This window comes from Chrysochloris asiatica, unplaced genomic scaffold (assembly GCF_000296735.1).
Source record: "Chrysochloris asiatica unplaced genomic scaffold, ChrAsi1.0 scaffold00015, whole genome shotgun sequence".
Classification (NCBI taxonomy): Eukaryota; Metazoa; Chordata; class Mammalia; order Afrosoricida; family Chrysochloridae; genus Chrysochloris; species Chrysochloris asiatica.
The window spans coordinates 997,521-1,012,189 of NW_006408533.1; the positions used below are offsets into that span (position 1 = coordinate 997,521).

The 14,669-nt window shown below is 41.3% G+C and overlaps 1 protein-coding gene across 1 annotated transcript in view; it reads left to right on the forward strand.

Moving 5' to 3' along the window:
* The window catches only part of LAMA3 (laminin, alpha 3), a 368,228-nt gene that overhangs the window by 188,035 nt on the left and 165,524 nt on the right, over positions 1 to 14,669 (forward strand). The window contains exons 22-23 of the mRNA XM_006835121.1: positions 1,109 to 1,206; positions 1,623 to 1,776. Coding sequence (XP_006835184.1) covers positions 1,109 to 1,206; positions 1,623 to 1,776 — 252 coding nt within the window. The remainder of the gene's footprint in view (positions 1 to 1,108; positions 1,207 to 1,622; positions 1,777 to 14,669) is intronic.

The window sequence follows — 14,669 nt, forward strand, 5'->3', positions numbered from 1 at the left end:
CCAAACAGCAGCGTTGATGGACTCAAGTGTGGCAACAGTGGTGAGGTTGGCCCAGGATCATGCAGTGTTTCGTTCTGCTGTGCATAGGGTCGCTATGAGTCGGTACTGAGTTGATGGCACCTAACAACAACAACAACAACTGTGCTAAAATCTCTTGAGTCCATAAAGTGATGAGGCTATATGGTCCCAACCCCAAAAGATTATTAATAGAAACACAACCATTTTAAAGTAACCCTCACTCGGACCACTGAGTGCCCTGTGCCACACTCTGCTGATTCCATCCTCTTGTTTGTTTCTGTTCTTTTCCATGATAGACAAATGGAGGCATCCCTGGAGAGAAAAGGCCTAGTAGTGTGGTTGTGGCAAACATTCTCTCCCTCAGTGGTTGTGCGGTGATGCCAGGAGAACTAGGAAGCTGTTAGATCATCTGTGTCTCAGAAGCCCAAGCTCAGCTCCTTCCTGAAGAGCTACTTGGTTGGTTTACATTGTGGGCTCAATTTGGCACACATGATGGGACATGTTCTTCTCTCATTTTTTAGGACAGGCAATGGGGCAGTCTCATTCTGTGAATCACCAGGATCATAAAACAGCACCTTACCAGCTGTGTGTTATCCTGGTGTGGAAATACATGATCTAAAATTTGGTCGGAGTGGTACAAACAGGGTGTGCTTGACTACCAAATGAAAGGTTGATGATTCGAATCCACCCTGTGGTGCTGTGGGAAGGCTGGATGAGCTACTGCTGTGACTATTACAACCAAGAAAACCCGAGAGAGAAGTTTTACACTGGGATACATCGGGTCGTCATGAATTAGAATTTACTTGATAGCAATGGATTTGGGTTTTTAAATTTTGTTCTTTGGTTTGTTTGAATTTATGAACAGCCCAGAAAAGACGGTAAAATTTCTCCTGAGATTTGAAATAAAAATGTCCACACTGAGGAGTTTATCGCCAATTATTACAGAACCTGTGCTGAGTTGCTTTGAGCGCTTGGGTGAAGCTTTGCGCATACGGAGTTCATAGTGAGCCCCAATATGTTTGGTTGTTTTCTTATGAAATAAGAACTAACATGAAAGTGGGTGACAGTCTTTTGGTTGTTTCTTTCCTAGGATTACGTCGTGCTGCTACCCAGGGACTACTATGAAGCATCAGCTTTGCAGCTGCCAGTCACAGAACCATGTGCCTCTTCAGGACCCACCCAGGAGAAGTGAGCATCACTGTAACACAGTGCTCTGGATAATTATTTAATGGACATTTTTCTCTGTGGCAGTAGACTCTTTTAAGTAAGAAAGACAAAGCATTTTGGACATTGTAGCTAGCTTAAGAGCGATGTTACCCTAGAGCATGTGCAAGGTTGATTCTTGGCCAATTGTTATGCATCTAGTTGTGTATCTATTGGAGCGAAGGCCTTGAAATAGAATCCAGGCCTGTGCACCTTTGCTTCTTCTATTCCCTCATGTAGATAAACAGTGACTGCCCATTCTTAAATGAGGTACTTCATAAGAATTTGATGAAGGAGTGAATGAACTGAATGAAGAAAAGCCCTTGAGATGCACTTTGACACTGTTTTATATTCTGAGTTGTAATTATTGTTTTGTTTTGATTTTTATTGTTGTATTGAAGCTGCCTGCTTTACCGGAATTTGCCGCTCACCAGATTCCCTTGTGCTCTGGCTTGTGAAGCCAGACAGTTCCTGCTGGATGGGGAGCTGAGACCCTTAGCCATGAGGCAGCCCACCCCGGCACACCCCATCCTAGTGGACCTCAGCGGGAGAGAGGTGGGGCCAACTTCCCCTTGCTGTAAAGCTATTGCAACCTTCTTGTCTATGTCTGCTGAAAACACTTGGGCCACATTGCTTCTCAGATTTAGGGGAGCTAATTCCTCTGAGTCTTAATCAGGGGTTGGTTGAGTTTTCTGATTCTGTGTAGGCACCACTCTGTGAAGCTGAGACTGTTCTTGGAGAGCATTGTGTGAACATGCAGGGGAACGGGACTTACAAGCAGCATCCACTGTGTCCACCTTGGAGCAAAATCTACCTTTAAAAAGACAGATGAGACTGAGCTGTTTCTAAAAAGCTTCTAGAAAAGACACAGCTTACCCTAAAAGGATACAACACTTGCTGACTATCCCACCCCTTAGGATATGGGATTTGTAACCACTGAATTCCTCGAGTTCAGACTCTGGAACTGCTAAGCCCCAAGGCACTTACCTCATGGCTTGGATGGCAGGTTACTACATGTTTTGGTAATGCCATCTGTCCAGGAGTTCGTTGAGCCTCCTGTACTGATTTAGGAGTCCTGGTGTGGCACTGCGCGTTAATGCGCTGGACTGCAAGGTCAGAATGAATAGAAAAGTTGGTGATTCAACCTCACCAGCCACTCCTTGGAAAGCCTATACAGGGTTGATATGAGTCAGAACTGACTCTATGGCACTTAACAATAGCGTACTGATTTAAGCTCTGCGTTGGAAATGCAGTATACCAATAAAAACAACACACAATGCTACACCTCAAAATAAAGAATGAAAAAAATCTTCCTCTACTCTATTTTCATTTCTTATTTTCTATAGCATTCTTTGTTTTATATCTTTGAGGAATATGTTACTTTAAGGGATTTAATTTGTGGAATGAACATATATGTGGAATCAATTATCATTGATCCATATATTTTAAATCAATTAACATTTAAAAGAGCACATTTTTATTAACTACATTCCTGACATTTTGAGAGCAGCAGCAGCTACAGGAGGTTTAGTGTATTTCTTAAATGCAGACTTCATTTAATTTTATTACTTTTTTTTTTTATCAAAATAATATATGCTTGTAAGTAATACATGGTGGTGGTGGTGGTGGTGGTGGTGTGCCTTGCAGTTGGCTCCAACTCATACCGACCCAGTGTAGGGTTTCCAAGATTGTAAATCTTTATGGGAGCATAAAGCCTCGTTTTTCTCCCACGGAACCGCCGGTAGTTTCTAACTTCTGACCTTAAGGTTAGCAGCCCGATTTGTAATCACTATGCTACCAATGAAATAATCTTCTCTCCCATTCATTCTAATACTAATACTAATTCTACTCCTCTTTATCCATGCTGTGCACACACATACCTATATAGGTGTTGTTGTTAAGTGCCTTCATAATAACAGAAGTATATACACAAATATATGGACTCCTGGTGTGGTACTGTAGGATCAGCACAGGACTTCGAACCACAAGTTGGCGATTCAGACCCACCAGCTGCTCCTGGAAAACCCCGTATGGGGTCACTGTGAGTTAGGATCAACTGGACAGAACTTAGCAACAACAACATACATGTATATGAGCATACACATGTTATTGTTGTCTTGTACTATTGAATAGATTCAGATCCAATGTGCTGTAGAGTAGGATTTTATCTTTTCTTTTTAAATGACTTTTTATTGTGAATTGGGTGCAAGTTTACAGAGCAGATCAGTTTCCCAGTCAACAATTCACACACATTTTGTTTCATGTCATTGATTGTATTCCCCACAGTGTAGCACCACTCTGCCCACTGCCTCCCTGTGTTTCCTGTTTCCATTCCTCCTTCTTTCCTAACCCTTCTGAACTTTGTCCTGGGATAAATGCTGCTCTTCTGATCTCAAATGGTTGATGATTATAAGGTGTGCATACCTCCCTAGTATTATTGCTCCCCTTATAGTCTATTGCTCTGGTAGCGTAGTGGTTAAGAATCAGGCTGCGAACCGCAAGGTCAGCAGTTCAAAACTACCAGCAGTTCCGCGGGAGAAAGATGAGGTGTTCTGCTCCCATAAAGATTTACAGCCTCGGACACCCTGTACAGAGTCACTATGAGTCGGAACCGACTCCACGGCACATAACAACAACAACATAGTCTATTGCTTAGATGAAAATTGAATCCACAGGGATGAGTTCACTTCCAGACCTTAAGGGCCACCAGTTTCAATCCATTCAGTAAGATTTGTCTTTTTTTAAATGAATTTGAGTTTTATTCCACATATTTCTCTACTCTAGGACATTCTAATGTGATTCCTTCAGAGCAGTTGAACTAGATTGTAGTAGCCAGGCTGTGGAGACTGATACTCACACGGTCCGTGAGACCATCTTCAATCTTCATCACTCTTCGTTTCTCTGGACAGGGAGAGACCAGTAGTTGCATCTTAGATGCTCGCTAATCGTTACAGAAGCAGATTGCTAAATCTTTTCTTCCGTGAGCCTGCTGAGTGAGCTTTAACTACCAACCTTTCAGTTAGTAGCTGAGCACAAACCATTTATGACACGCATAGGCCTCTGTACATACCATATACATGTGTGTGTGTGTTTATGTCCCCCAGACAACAGGGAGGAACAGTCAAGAAGGGCCAGCCTCAGGAAATGATGTTGATGATTCATCAGGAAGTTTCTAATCCCTGATTCATTTCAGAGCCACAGGGATCAGCTATTGGGAAGGGCCCACTGTTAGATAACTTACAAAATTAAGGTCTGGGCTGTCCAGTGTTATTTAACAGTCCTTTTTACTGCTTTATCTGAATGTTTATAGACCTATGCTGCTCAGTACTGTAGCCCATAACTCCAGGTGGCTGTTTAAATTTAAATTAATAAAATATAAATAAAGTTAAAAATTCAGTTCCTCAGGGAACCTAGATCCAGAGGGCGTGGAAGAAGATAGAATTTCCACTGAGTAGTATCCAATCTGTCTAGGTGGGGCTGATGAAAGGAAATGTGGATAGGTCTCTTGTGATACAATAGTGAATAATTGTTATCAGGACTGCTTGTGAGGGTTGGAATTGTAAAGGCAGACTTTTGTAGCAAGGAGGGGAGTGATTAACCTTTCAGTCTAGGAGCGGAGGTCCCTAGGACCATCAAGGGAGAAGAGCAGAGAGCGGGACCCTACCCAGAGAAGCAGTGATGCCTGAGATGGAGGCAGAGACGATGACGTGGAGAGATGGAGCAGCTGGGAACTTTAGACCCAGAGAGGGAGAGGGGCTGTGTGCTGATGACTGGGGGGCAGGCTTGTAGGGTATACCCTTTGGTTGGGTGATGATGCATGGAGGGGATAGTAACCATGGCAATGATAGGATGAATGTAAAACTAATGTTCTCCCATGTAAACTATCACATAATTCACAATAAAACATTAAAAAAAAATTCAGTTCCACTATCCATATTTCAAGTGCTCCTATTTCAGTCACTTATGTCTAGTGGCCACCTTATGGGATGCTAGGTGTAGATCATATTTTCATCATCACAGAAAGTTTTATCAGACAGTATCATTGTAGAACATTGTGCTAAGATTCAGGGACTATTCCACTGGAATTGGCAGAGACCTTAGAAATAATCTTATTTTCCTTATTATGCACAAATCCTTTCTATACTCTCCTTGTTAGATATTATTTTGTTGTTATTAAGTGCTGCTGAGTCAGTTCCAACTCACAGCGACCTTGTATAGGGTTTCCAAGGATCAGCTTGTAAGCTTCAACCTTTAGCTTTGTGGTTCAAACTGACCTTGCAATCCAACGCATTAACCCACAGTGCCACACCAAGACTCCAGATACTATTTTAGCCTCTGTTAAATACTTAAATTGGAGTCCTGGTGTGGTGCTGTGGGTTAATGCACTGGACTGCAAAGTCGTTGAACCTCAAGGTCAGCGGTTCAAGCTCACCAGCTGCTCCTCAGAAACACTATACAGGGTCCCTATGGGCCAGAATTGACTTGACGGCACTTAACAACAACAACAACAAATATTTAAATTAATAAGGGGCTTACTTTTTTGCAAAAGTAGCCTGTTCCATTTTTAAAATAAATTGTAATTGCTAGAAAGCCTTTTTTTTTTTATATATATATCAAACCAAAATATGGTTCATTATAGTTTCTGACTTTTTGATATGAACAGTTCATCTGGAGCAGTGAAAAGTAATCCTTCCTCCATTTTGAAAATTAAGTAGTTAAGAAAAGTCCTCATGTGGCACTGTGGGTTAGTGCCCTGGATTGCAAAGTTGGTTTGAACCACAAGGTTGGTGGTTCAAGCTCACCTGCTCCTTGGAAATCCTATACGGGATTGCTATGGGCTGGAACCGACTCAGCGGCACTTAACAACAACAGCAAGTAGTTAAGAGGATGACGATGGAACAAGTCTGCCTTGTGTCTCTACTAATTTACTAGCTAGTTAGTGAGTCACCATTAACTAGCTATGAAATCTATCTGGGCCTCATTTTACAAATATGCAAAGTGGGCACAATAATAGTAGCTACTTCATGTTATTGCTAAGTGCCATTGAGTGAATTTTGACTAATAGTAACCCTATATAGGGTTTCCCAGAAACAGCTGATGGATTTGAACCACCAACCTTGTGGTTTGCAGTTCAGTGTTTATCTTATAGAACCACCAGTGCTGTTAAATACGATAATCCTTGCGGGCCTCTTGTTGTCTTGTGTGGCATATAGTGATCACTGAGTAACTGTTACTATGTTACTATTATATGTACTAGTCAGGTCTCTAGGTTGAAAGGAAGTGTGGCCCACCAAATCTAGCTCATGTGAAAGGGTTTTGTTCTGTTTTTTAGGATGTAGAGAGGTCGATAGGATTCCAAGGGCAAGAACCAAATGCATTAAGATCTGGCAGGAATCTGTAAGGAGCAGAAGTAGCTTTGTGTCCAGTCTTTCTCAGAGGCCACCCTGCTGTTTACATTTACCTGTCTCCCTCTCTTTCTTCACTGTTGGGGTTTACCTGTTCTTATCTCTTTCCAAGTTGCTTCTACTTTCTGCTTATAGTTCTTAGAAACTTTGTCTTAGACACAGTCCATGAAAGTTGCTCTGGTCCTATTTTCTTAACCAAAAGCTAACTGAAAGTTTGGCAGTTCAAGCCCATCAGCTGTTCTTCAGAAATCCTATATAGAGTCGCCATAAGTTGAAGCCAACTTGACGGTACTTAACAACAACAGTAGCAGTTTCAGTTCTAGTACCATCACTTGTTTGTGGTTCAAACCGACCTTGCAGTCCAGTGCATTAACCCACAACACCACACCAGGACTCCACCATCACTTGAGTCTTCACTATTTATTGTTTCTCAAAGAGAGAATCTGGACAGTTCATCTTTTTAGGTGAGACCACTCTGTCTCTTGTAAACAAATACAAAACTGGATTTTTTTTTTCAAAATTTCAACCTGAAAATCTGTGTATTTTAAATGTTATTCTAATCCATTTATATTTATTGTGATTGCTAGCATATTTTGATTTACTTTTGCTATCTTATTTGTTTTGTTTTTGTTTAGTAGCTTTTTATTTTTTCAAATTTCCTTAATTTTTAATGGATAGTTTTCTATATCTCTCCTTTGCTTATTTGCTATGCATGGATTGTTTTCTAATACCTTAATGATTACCCTTAATGTGTTAGCTAAATTTGTTCTAACAAACTTTGAGATTATTCAGCAATTCAGTTCTCTTCATGAATATTTCAGACATTAAAATGCTTATTTGTCATTGTAAACCAACCTCCAATTTATTATTGATGTCTAGAATTTTATTTTTATCTTCCCCCTTACCTTTCAGACAGATGTAAATTTTCTCTTAATTCGAATACATCACTTTTCTTTCTTTCCTTCTTTCTTGTTTTCTTCCTTTCTCTTTCTTTCTTCATACCCTCCTTTCTTTTTTCTCGATCTCTATTTTTCTCTCTCTTTGTGCTGCTTTCCTCAAGATTCTCTTTTAATATGTGAATTTCCCATTTAACCATCTGACTTTGTCCAGTCTATTAATTCAATTTGGAGTCCTGGCATGGTGCTGTGGGCTAATATGCTGGACTTCAAAGTCGGTATGAACTACAAGGTCAGTGGTTCAAGTTCACCAGTTGCTCCTCAGAAATCCTATACAGGGTCACTATGGGTTGGAACCAACTTGATGGCACTTAACCACAACAACAACTATTAATTTAATTTACAATTTTGATTTCAAAGATTTCTATTTGGCTCTTTTTTTATTTTTACTTTTTCTTGTTTCTTTTCTGCTAGTTTTTGTTTTATAACTGCATATATTTTTTAAAGGGATAATATTCTTTCATTTATGTTTGTGGTTATTGTTAAGTGCCGTTGAGTCGGTTCTGATGCACATAGACTCTGTATAGAATTTCTGAGGTTGTAAATCTCTGTATAAGCAGAAAGACTCATCGTTCTCCCATGAAGTGGCTGGTAGGCTAGAACCACTGACCTTGTGGTTTGCAGTGCAGTGCTTTTCCTACAGAGCCACCACACTCCCAGTTGTACATCTATAATGAGTCCACCAGCCACTCTGTGAGAGAAAGATGAGGCTTTCTGCTTCTACAAAGATTTGTTGTTGTTAAGTGTCATCCAGTGAGTTCCTACTCATAGCGACCCTATGCACAATAGAATGAAACATTGCCCAGTCCTGAGCTTTTTTTTTTTCTTTTTAAGTTTTTATTGTGAATTGAGTGAAATTTTACGGGGCAGGTCATCAGTTTTACATTCATCAAATTATACACCTTGTTTCATTACAATGATTATAATCCTCTCCATGTATCATCAGTTAACAGTGTTTTTCTCTATTCGTTTTAGCTCTTTTTTCTTTTGACACTCAGGCATATATAATAATTGACACCACCAAAGGGCACATTCTGCAAGTCTGCCTCCTGGGCACCTGCTCTCATACCCTCTCTTTCCATGAATCTAGAGTCTTAAACTGCTCCCTCTCTCCATGTCCCCATCTCTGCCTCCATTTCTGGTGTCACTGCTTCTCTGGATAAGGTCCCCGATTCTTCTTCCTTGATGCTCTTCTCCCTTGATGGTCCTAGGGTCCTCTGTTACTGGACTGTAAGATTAACTACTCCCCTCATTTTTGGTAAATTTCTACCTTTACAGATAAGACAGTTGCAATTAGTCATAATAAAAATTACTCACTATTGAATCATAAGAATCTTATCCTCATATCTTTTTACCAGACTCATGTAGACAAGATGAAAACATTCAGTGGGGACTCTATCTTCCCCCATACACTCTAAAATGAAACTCCCTCTTGAAACTCCCTCTTCATAAACCAGTTACTTCGTGCTTTTATCGCCCCCTCATTTTAGGTAGCCAATGTCTAACTTGCCCGTCCCTGTCTACCCTGTATACAGAAGGGATAGCATTGATACTTGATGTGAAGACTCCTTCCTTCTCTGTTGGTATTTAGAACTTCTACCTCCATGAGTGTAGGTCAAGTTCATCAAATTGTAGCAATTTACCCTCATTCCCTTTATTAATTTTTTTTTTAAATTTAAATCTTCCTCTAGTCGAGTTCTGATTATCAAGTCATCCAGGCTAGGTCAAATGGATACTATCTGCAGGTTTGGGTGTTCTTGTGTGTCTCCCCTCACTTCATATCAGCTAGATGCTTCACTTTTAGCTCTAGCCCTCTGCGGCTATGTCCTTGTCCATAGGCTCAGATGTCCCCAGGTCTTAACCACACTTTGGACCAAGCAGCCCTTCCTCTTCTCTCTCTCATCTCCAGGTCAACAGGAGTCTATGGAACGTAGTTGAACTCAGCCCATTTCTTCATTGTTGCCTTGCCCCCTCTTTCACTCAGCAGTAGACCAATGTGGTTGCCAGCAAGCTTACATGCCTGCTCATGTGTTCCCTCTGAGTTTCAGTCTTAGGGGGGGCGTCCATTGCTGCTACCACTGTGCCGATCCATCTCATTGGGGATCTCCTTCTTTTTCTCCGACCCTCCACTTTATCAAGCATGATGTCCTTCTCCAGGGACTGGTCCCTCCTGACAACGTACCTATAGTAAATATGATACTGGGGACAGCCCAGATTCAGACATTGAGCTAGCTAGTGGGTGGTTTGCTTAGTTCTTGGTCATGATCTTTGGTTCTCTAATTCCATCGCTGCTTATAAAGCCATAACAGGCAGAGGAGTAATGGCATTTCTCTTTTTTAAGCTTCTTTTCATGATTTGAAGGCTCCCTTATTCTTTGCTTTAAAAACGAACCTGGTTCTGGTTGCTACTTTACATAGAGAAGCTTTAGTTTATCTCATTCTGCATGAGCTGAACTATTGTCCAAAGCAGCCTGCCTCCAGACCTGGAGAGTAACAGGCTCATAACTTCAGTCCCGGTGTGGCGCTGTGGGTTAAAGCTATTTGAACTGCAAAGTTGGTGGTTCAAGCTCACCAACTGCTCCTCGGAAACCCTATAGAGGGTCACTATGGGTTGGAACTGACTCAATGACACTTAACAACAAAACAACAAACTTCAGTCTCAGGGCCATTTCAGATGGGTTTTTTTTTTTTTCCTATTTATGCTCCATCACCTACTTATTTTGGTCCCAAATGTATGTTTTTTGTTTCTCTTTACTTCTTTCTTTTTAACATTTTCACCATATTGCTATCCCTTGCAACAGAACGGGTATATTACAGACGTGAATTCGTAGTGTCATCTGATCTGATGGAAGTCCCCCCTCATCATTTAAACATGTTTAGTTTTCTCCTAGTTCTTGAAACCCTCGTTCTGCCTCCCGTGGCCCTGAGATTCGTAACCACTACGCTACCCGATTCGTAACCCGATTCGTAACCACTACGCTACCAGAGGCTGTAGGGTAGTGGATTATAAAAGCAGAACTGCTAACCACTTTTTTTGTTTACCACTAAGGTCAGTAAGGAGCTCTGGTAGCGTAGTCATTACGAATCGGGCTGCAAACCTTAAGGTCAGCAGTTTGAAACTACCAGCTATTCCGCAGGAGAAAGATGAGGCTTTCTGCTCCCGTAAAGATTTACAGCCTCCGAAATGCTGTACAGGATGTCTATGGGTCGGAATAGGCTCAACAGCACTTAACAACAACAACAACTAATGTCAATAGTTAGAATCTACCAGCCATTCCGCAGGAGAAAGATGAAGCTTTCTGCTCCCATAAAGATTTACAGCCTTGGAATCCCTACACAGGGTTGCTATGAGTCGGAAGTGACTCCACAGCACATTACCACCACCACCACCACTATCACCGCCACCATGTCTCTTCCTGCCTCTCTAGCTGTTTCCTCAAAATAGCATTTGCAGGCGTATCCTCCTCTGTTGTTGTTACTAAGTGCTGTCAGGTTGGTTTTGACTCAAAGCCACTGTGTGCAGGGTGTCAGAGGAGCGACTGGTGAGTTTGAACCTGGCTTCAGATACCAATATACACAGATAACTCCCAGGTTAGAATGTCAAATCATACTTCCCCTTATACATGTGGAGCAATATATTCAACTTTCTTCTTGACACATCTTGAATGTCTCAAAGGGATCTCAAACTCAAATGATGCATGTTTCGCATCCCTGACCTAAGTAAATGGTACCACCACTTATGTGGTTACATCTGCCAGAATTCTTAGGGTCCCTCACGATTCCAGCCTCATCTCAAAGACAATCCATCCCCAAGTATTACTTCTCAAACTTAAAAAAATAATAATTATAATATTTTGCTGTGTTTTTTATGAAAGTTTGCACAGCAAGTTAGGTTCCCATCTAACAGTTTCTCCACAGATTAATCAATGACATAGTTACATTTCTCACATTGGGTCAGCATTGTCTTTAACTGTACCTGTTGTTCATTTCTAGTACTTTAGTTTCTATACTCCTTCCCAATCTCTCCACTCCTCATTCTCTATCTCCCTTATCCAGTACAGGAGCCCTGGTGGCCTAGTGGGTTACATGTTAGGCTGATAACCACAAGGTCAGCAGTGTGAACCCACCAGCCTCTCTGTGGGAGCAAGAGTTACCTTTCTGCTCCCGTAAAGATTTACAGCCTTGGAAACCATTCATAGGGTCGCTGTGAGTTGGAATCAACTCAATGGCAGTAGGTTTGGGGTTTTACCCAATACATCATCATCTTTCACCTACATGTCTGCATTAATTTCTTCATTGGTTCACCCACATCTACTCTTGCCTGCTGCAATCCCCACACTTGTAGCTATCACATTCATTTTGATAGAAATATTGGATCATCACTTCTCCCCTTGCATACTTGTTGTTGTTAAGTGCTATTGAGTCGGTTCCAAGTCATAGTGATCCTGTATAGAGTTTCCAAGGAGTGGCTAGTGAGTTTGAATCACTGACTTGGCAATTCAAACCACCTTGCAATCCAGTGCTTATCCTACAGTGCTACATCAGGACTCCAGTGCACACGTTGTTGTTTTTAAGTGCCTTTGAATTGGTTCCAACTCATAGTGAACCTATATAGGGTTTCCAAGGAGTGGCTGGTGAGCTTGAACCACCCACCTTGTGGTTCAAATGACTTTGCAGTCCAGTGCATTAGTCCACAGCGCCATTCCAGGACCCAATATGCAAGTGTAGAACACTACATTTCATGGTTCTAGAGATGATAAATTACAACATGGCTTATAAGACTGCCCCTTCTAGTTTCCATTTAAAATCATAGCTCCTGGTGCTCTGTGTTCTCTCCCACTCCCTGTTACCTTGAGTCTTGCCGATGCTGTGTAACCTCCCACTGCCGGCTTTCCCTGGCCTTGTGGCTTGGTTATTACCTGCTGCTTTTCCTCCAGCGCTTCAGTTGCTGTTTCCTCAGGGAAGCTTTCCTTTCCCGTCTACATCCCGCTGACCGATTAAAACTATCCCATCCCTACCCCACCCCACCACAGTTCTCACAGTGCATCCTCAGAGCATTTATCACACTTGTAATTTTACATAGTGTGTTTCTGTTTAAAGTCTGTCTTCAGGACAGAGACCACATCTGTGTTGTTTACCACTAAGGCATCCCCTTACTTTCTTCTGAATGTGTTATACCAAAACCCAAAACACCAAACTGTGGTGGTGGTGGTGGTGGTGTGCTGTGGAGTCAGTTCCAACTCACAGTGATCCTGCATAGGCTGTAAGATGAGCAGAAAACCTCATCTTTCTCCCATGGAATGGCTGATAGTTTTGAACTGCTGAGTTGAGGTTAACAGCCCGACTCATAACCACTACGCTACCAGAGCTCCTTAAAACACCAAATTAATTGCTGTCGTCAGTTTTGACTCACAGAAACTCCTGTGTGTCAGAGGAAAACTGCTATGCCTGTCTCCTAAAGCACTAATCACAGGTACGGCAGTTTTTTCTTTACGTTCCTTTTTGTTTTCTTTCAACTTTTTATTATGAATTGACTGAAGGTTTACAGAACAAATCATCAGTTTTACATTCAACAAATCATGTACTTTGCTTTATTGCTTAGTTGCAATCCCCTCCATGTACTGACAGCTAACAGCATTTACATCTATTCACTTTAGCCATTGCATTTCTTTCTTTGTCTCCTGTTACCTTCATCGTTTCCTCTGCTAACTTCCCTCTTGTTGTATATTGCCTGCCCTGCCACCCATGTTAACATGTCTTTCTTCTCTAGCCCGTGAATAATTTTCCCTGCCCCCGCCAATAACTGCCATAGATTTTTTTCTTTTATCAAAGAACCCCTCCCCCCCCTTTTAAAACTCTTTACAACATTGGTCTCATACAATATTTGTCCTTTTGTGATTGACTAATTTCACTCAGCATAATGTCCTCCAGGAGTCCTGGTGTGGTGCTGTGGGCTAATGCATCCGACTGCAAAGTCGTTTGAATTGCAAGTTTGGTGGTTCAAGCTCACCATGTGCTCCTTGGAAACCCTATACAGGGTCGTTATGGGTCGGAATCGACTCGACGGCATTTCACAACAGCACAATGTCCTCCAGGTTCAACCATGTTGTGAGGTGTTTCACAATTTCATCATTATTTCTCAGTGTTCTATAATACTTGGTTGCGTGTATGGTAACCATTCTTCTGTTGATGGGCACTTAGGCTGTTTCCATCTTTTTGCTGTTGTGAACAGTGCTGCTGTGAGCCTGGGTATCTGTTCATGGCTATTCATGTCACAACTATTATTTCTTGAGGATTGCTTGCTCAAACGGTATTTCTATTTCCAACGTTCTGAGGAATCGCCAAATTTTCTCCACAGTTGTTTCACTATTTTACACTCCAACCAGTGTAGGCGGATCCTAGTCTCTTCTCACCCTCACTTGTTGTTTTCTGTTTTTGAGCTTTGTTATCAAAGTTCTGGGGAAAGATGATACCTTATTGTTTTGATTTGCATGTCTCTAATGGCTAATCATCGTGAAAATGCCTTAATATGTTTGTTGGCCGCCTGAATGTCTTTGGTAATGTGTCTGTTTATGGCCTCTACCCATTTTCAAACTGAATTATTTGTCTTTTTCTTGGTGTGGTGTTAAAGTTTTCTATGAATTTTAGAGGTTAGTCCTTTGTCCATTATATTGTTGCAAAAAATATTTTTCCAGTCTGTGGGTTCTCTTTTTAATCTTTTGGTGAAATCTTTTGATGCACAAAGTGTCTAATTTTTAGGAGGTCTCAGTCATCTATTTTGTTTTCTGTTTGTGTGTTTTCAGGTATTTTTGATAGTGTATTTATGCCATATATGAGAGCCTCTAAGTTTGGGAAAATTATTGAATGATGCAGAAAGCATCATGAGAAGGTGGAAAGAATATGCAGAGTCACTGGACCAAAAGGAAATGGTTACTGTTCAACCATTTCAAGAGGTAGCATATAATTAAGAGCTAATGATACTGAAGGAGGAAGTCGAAGGTGCATTGAAGGAATTGGCAAAGAACAAGGCACCAGGAATTGATGGAATAAAAATTGAAATCTTTCAAGAAAGTGATGCGGCACAGGAG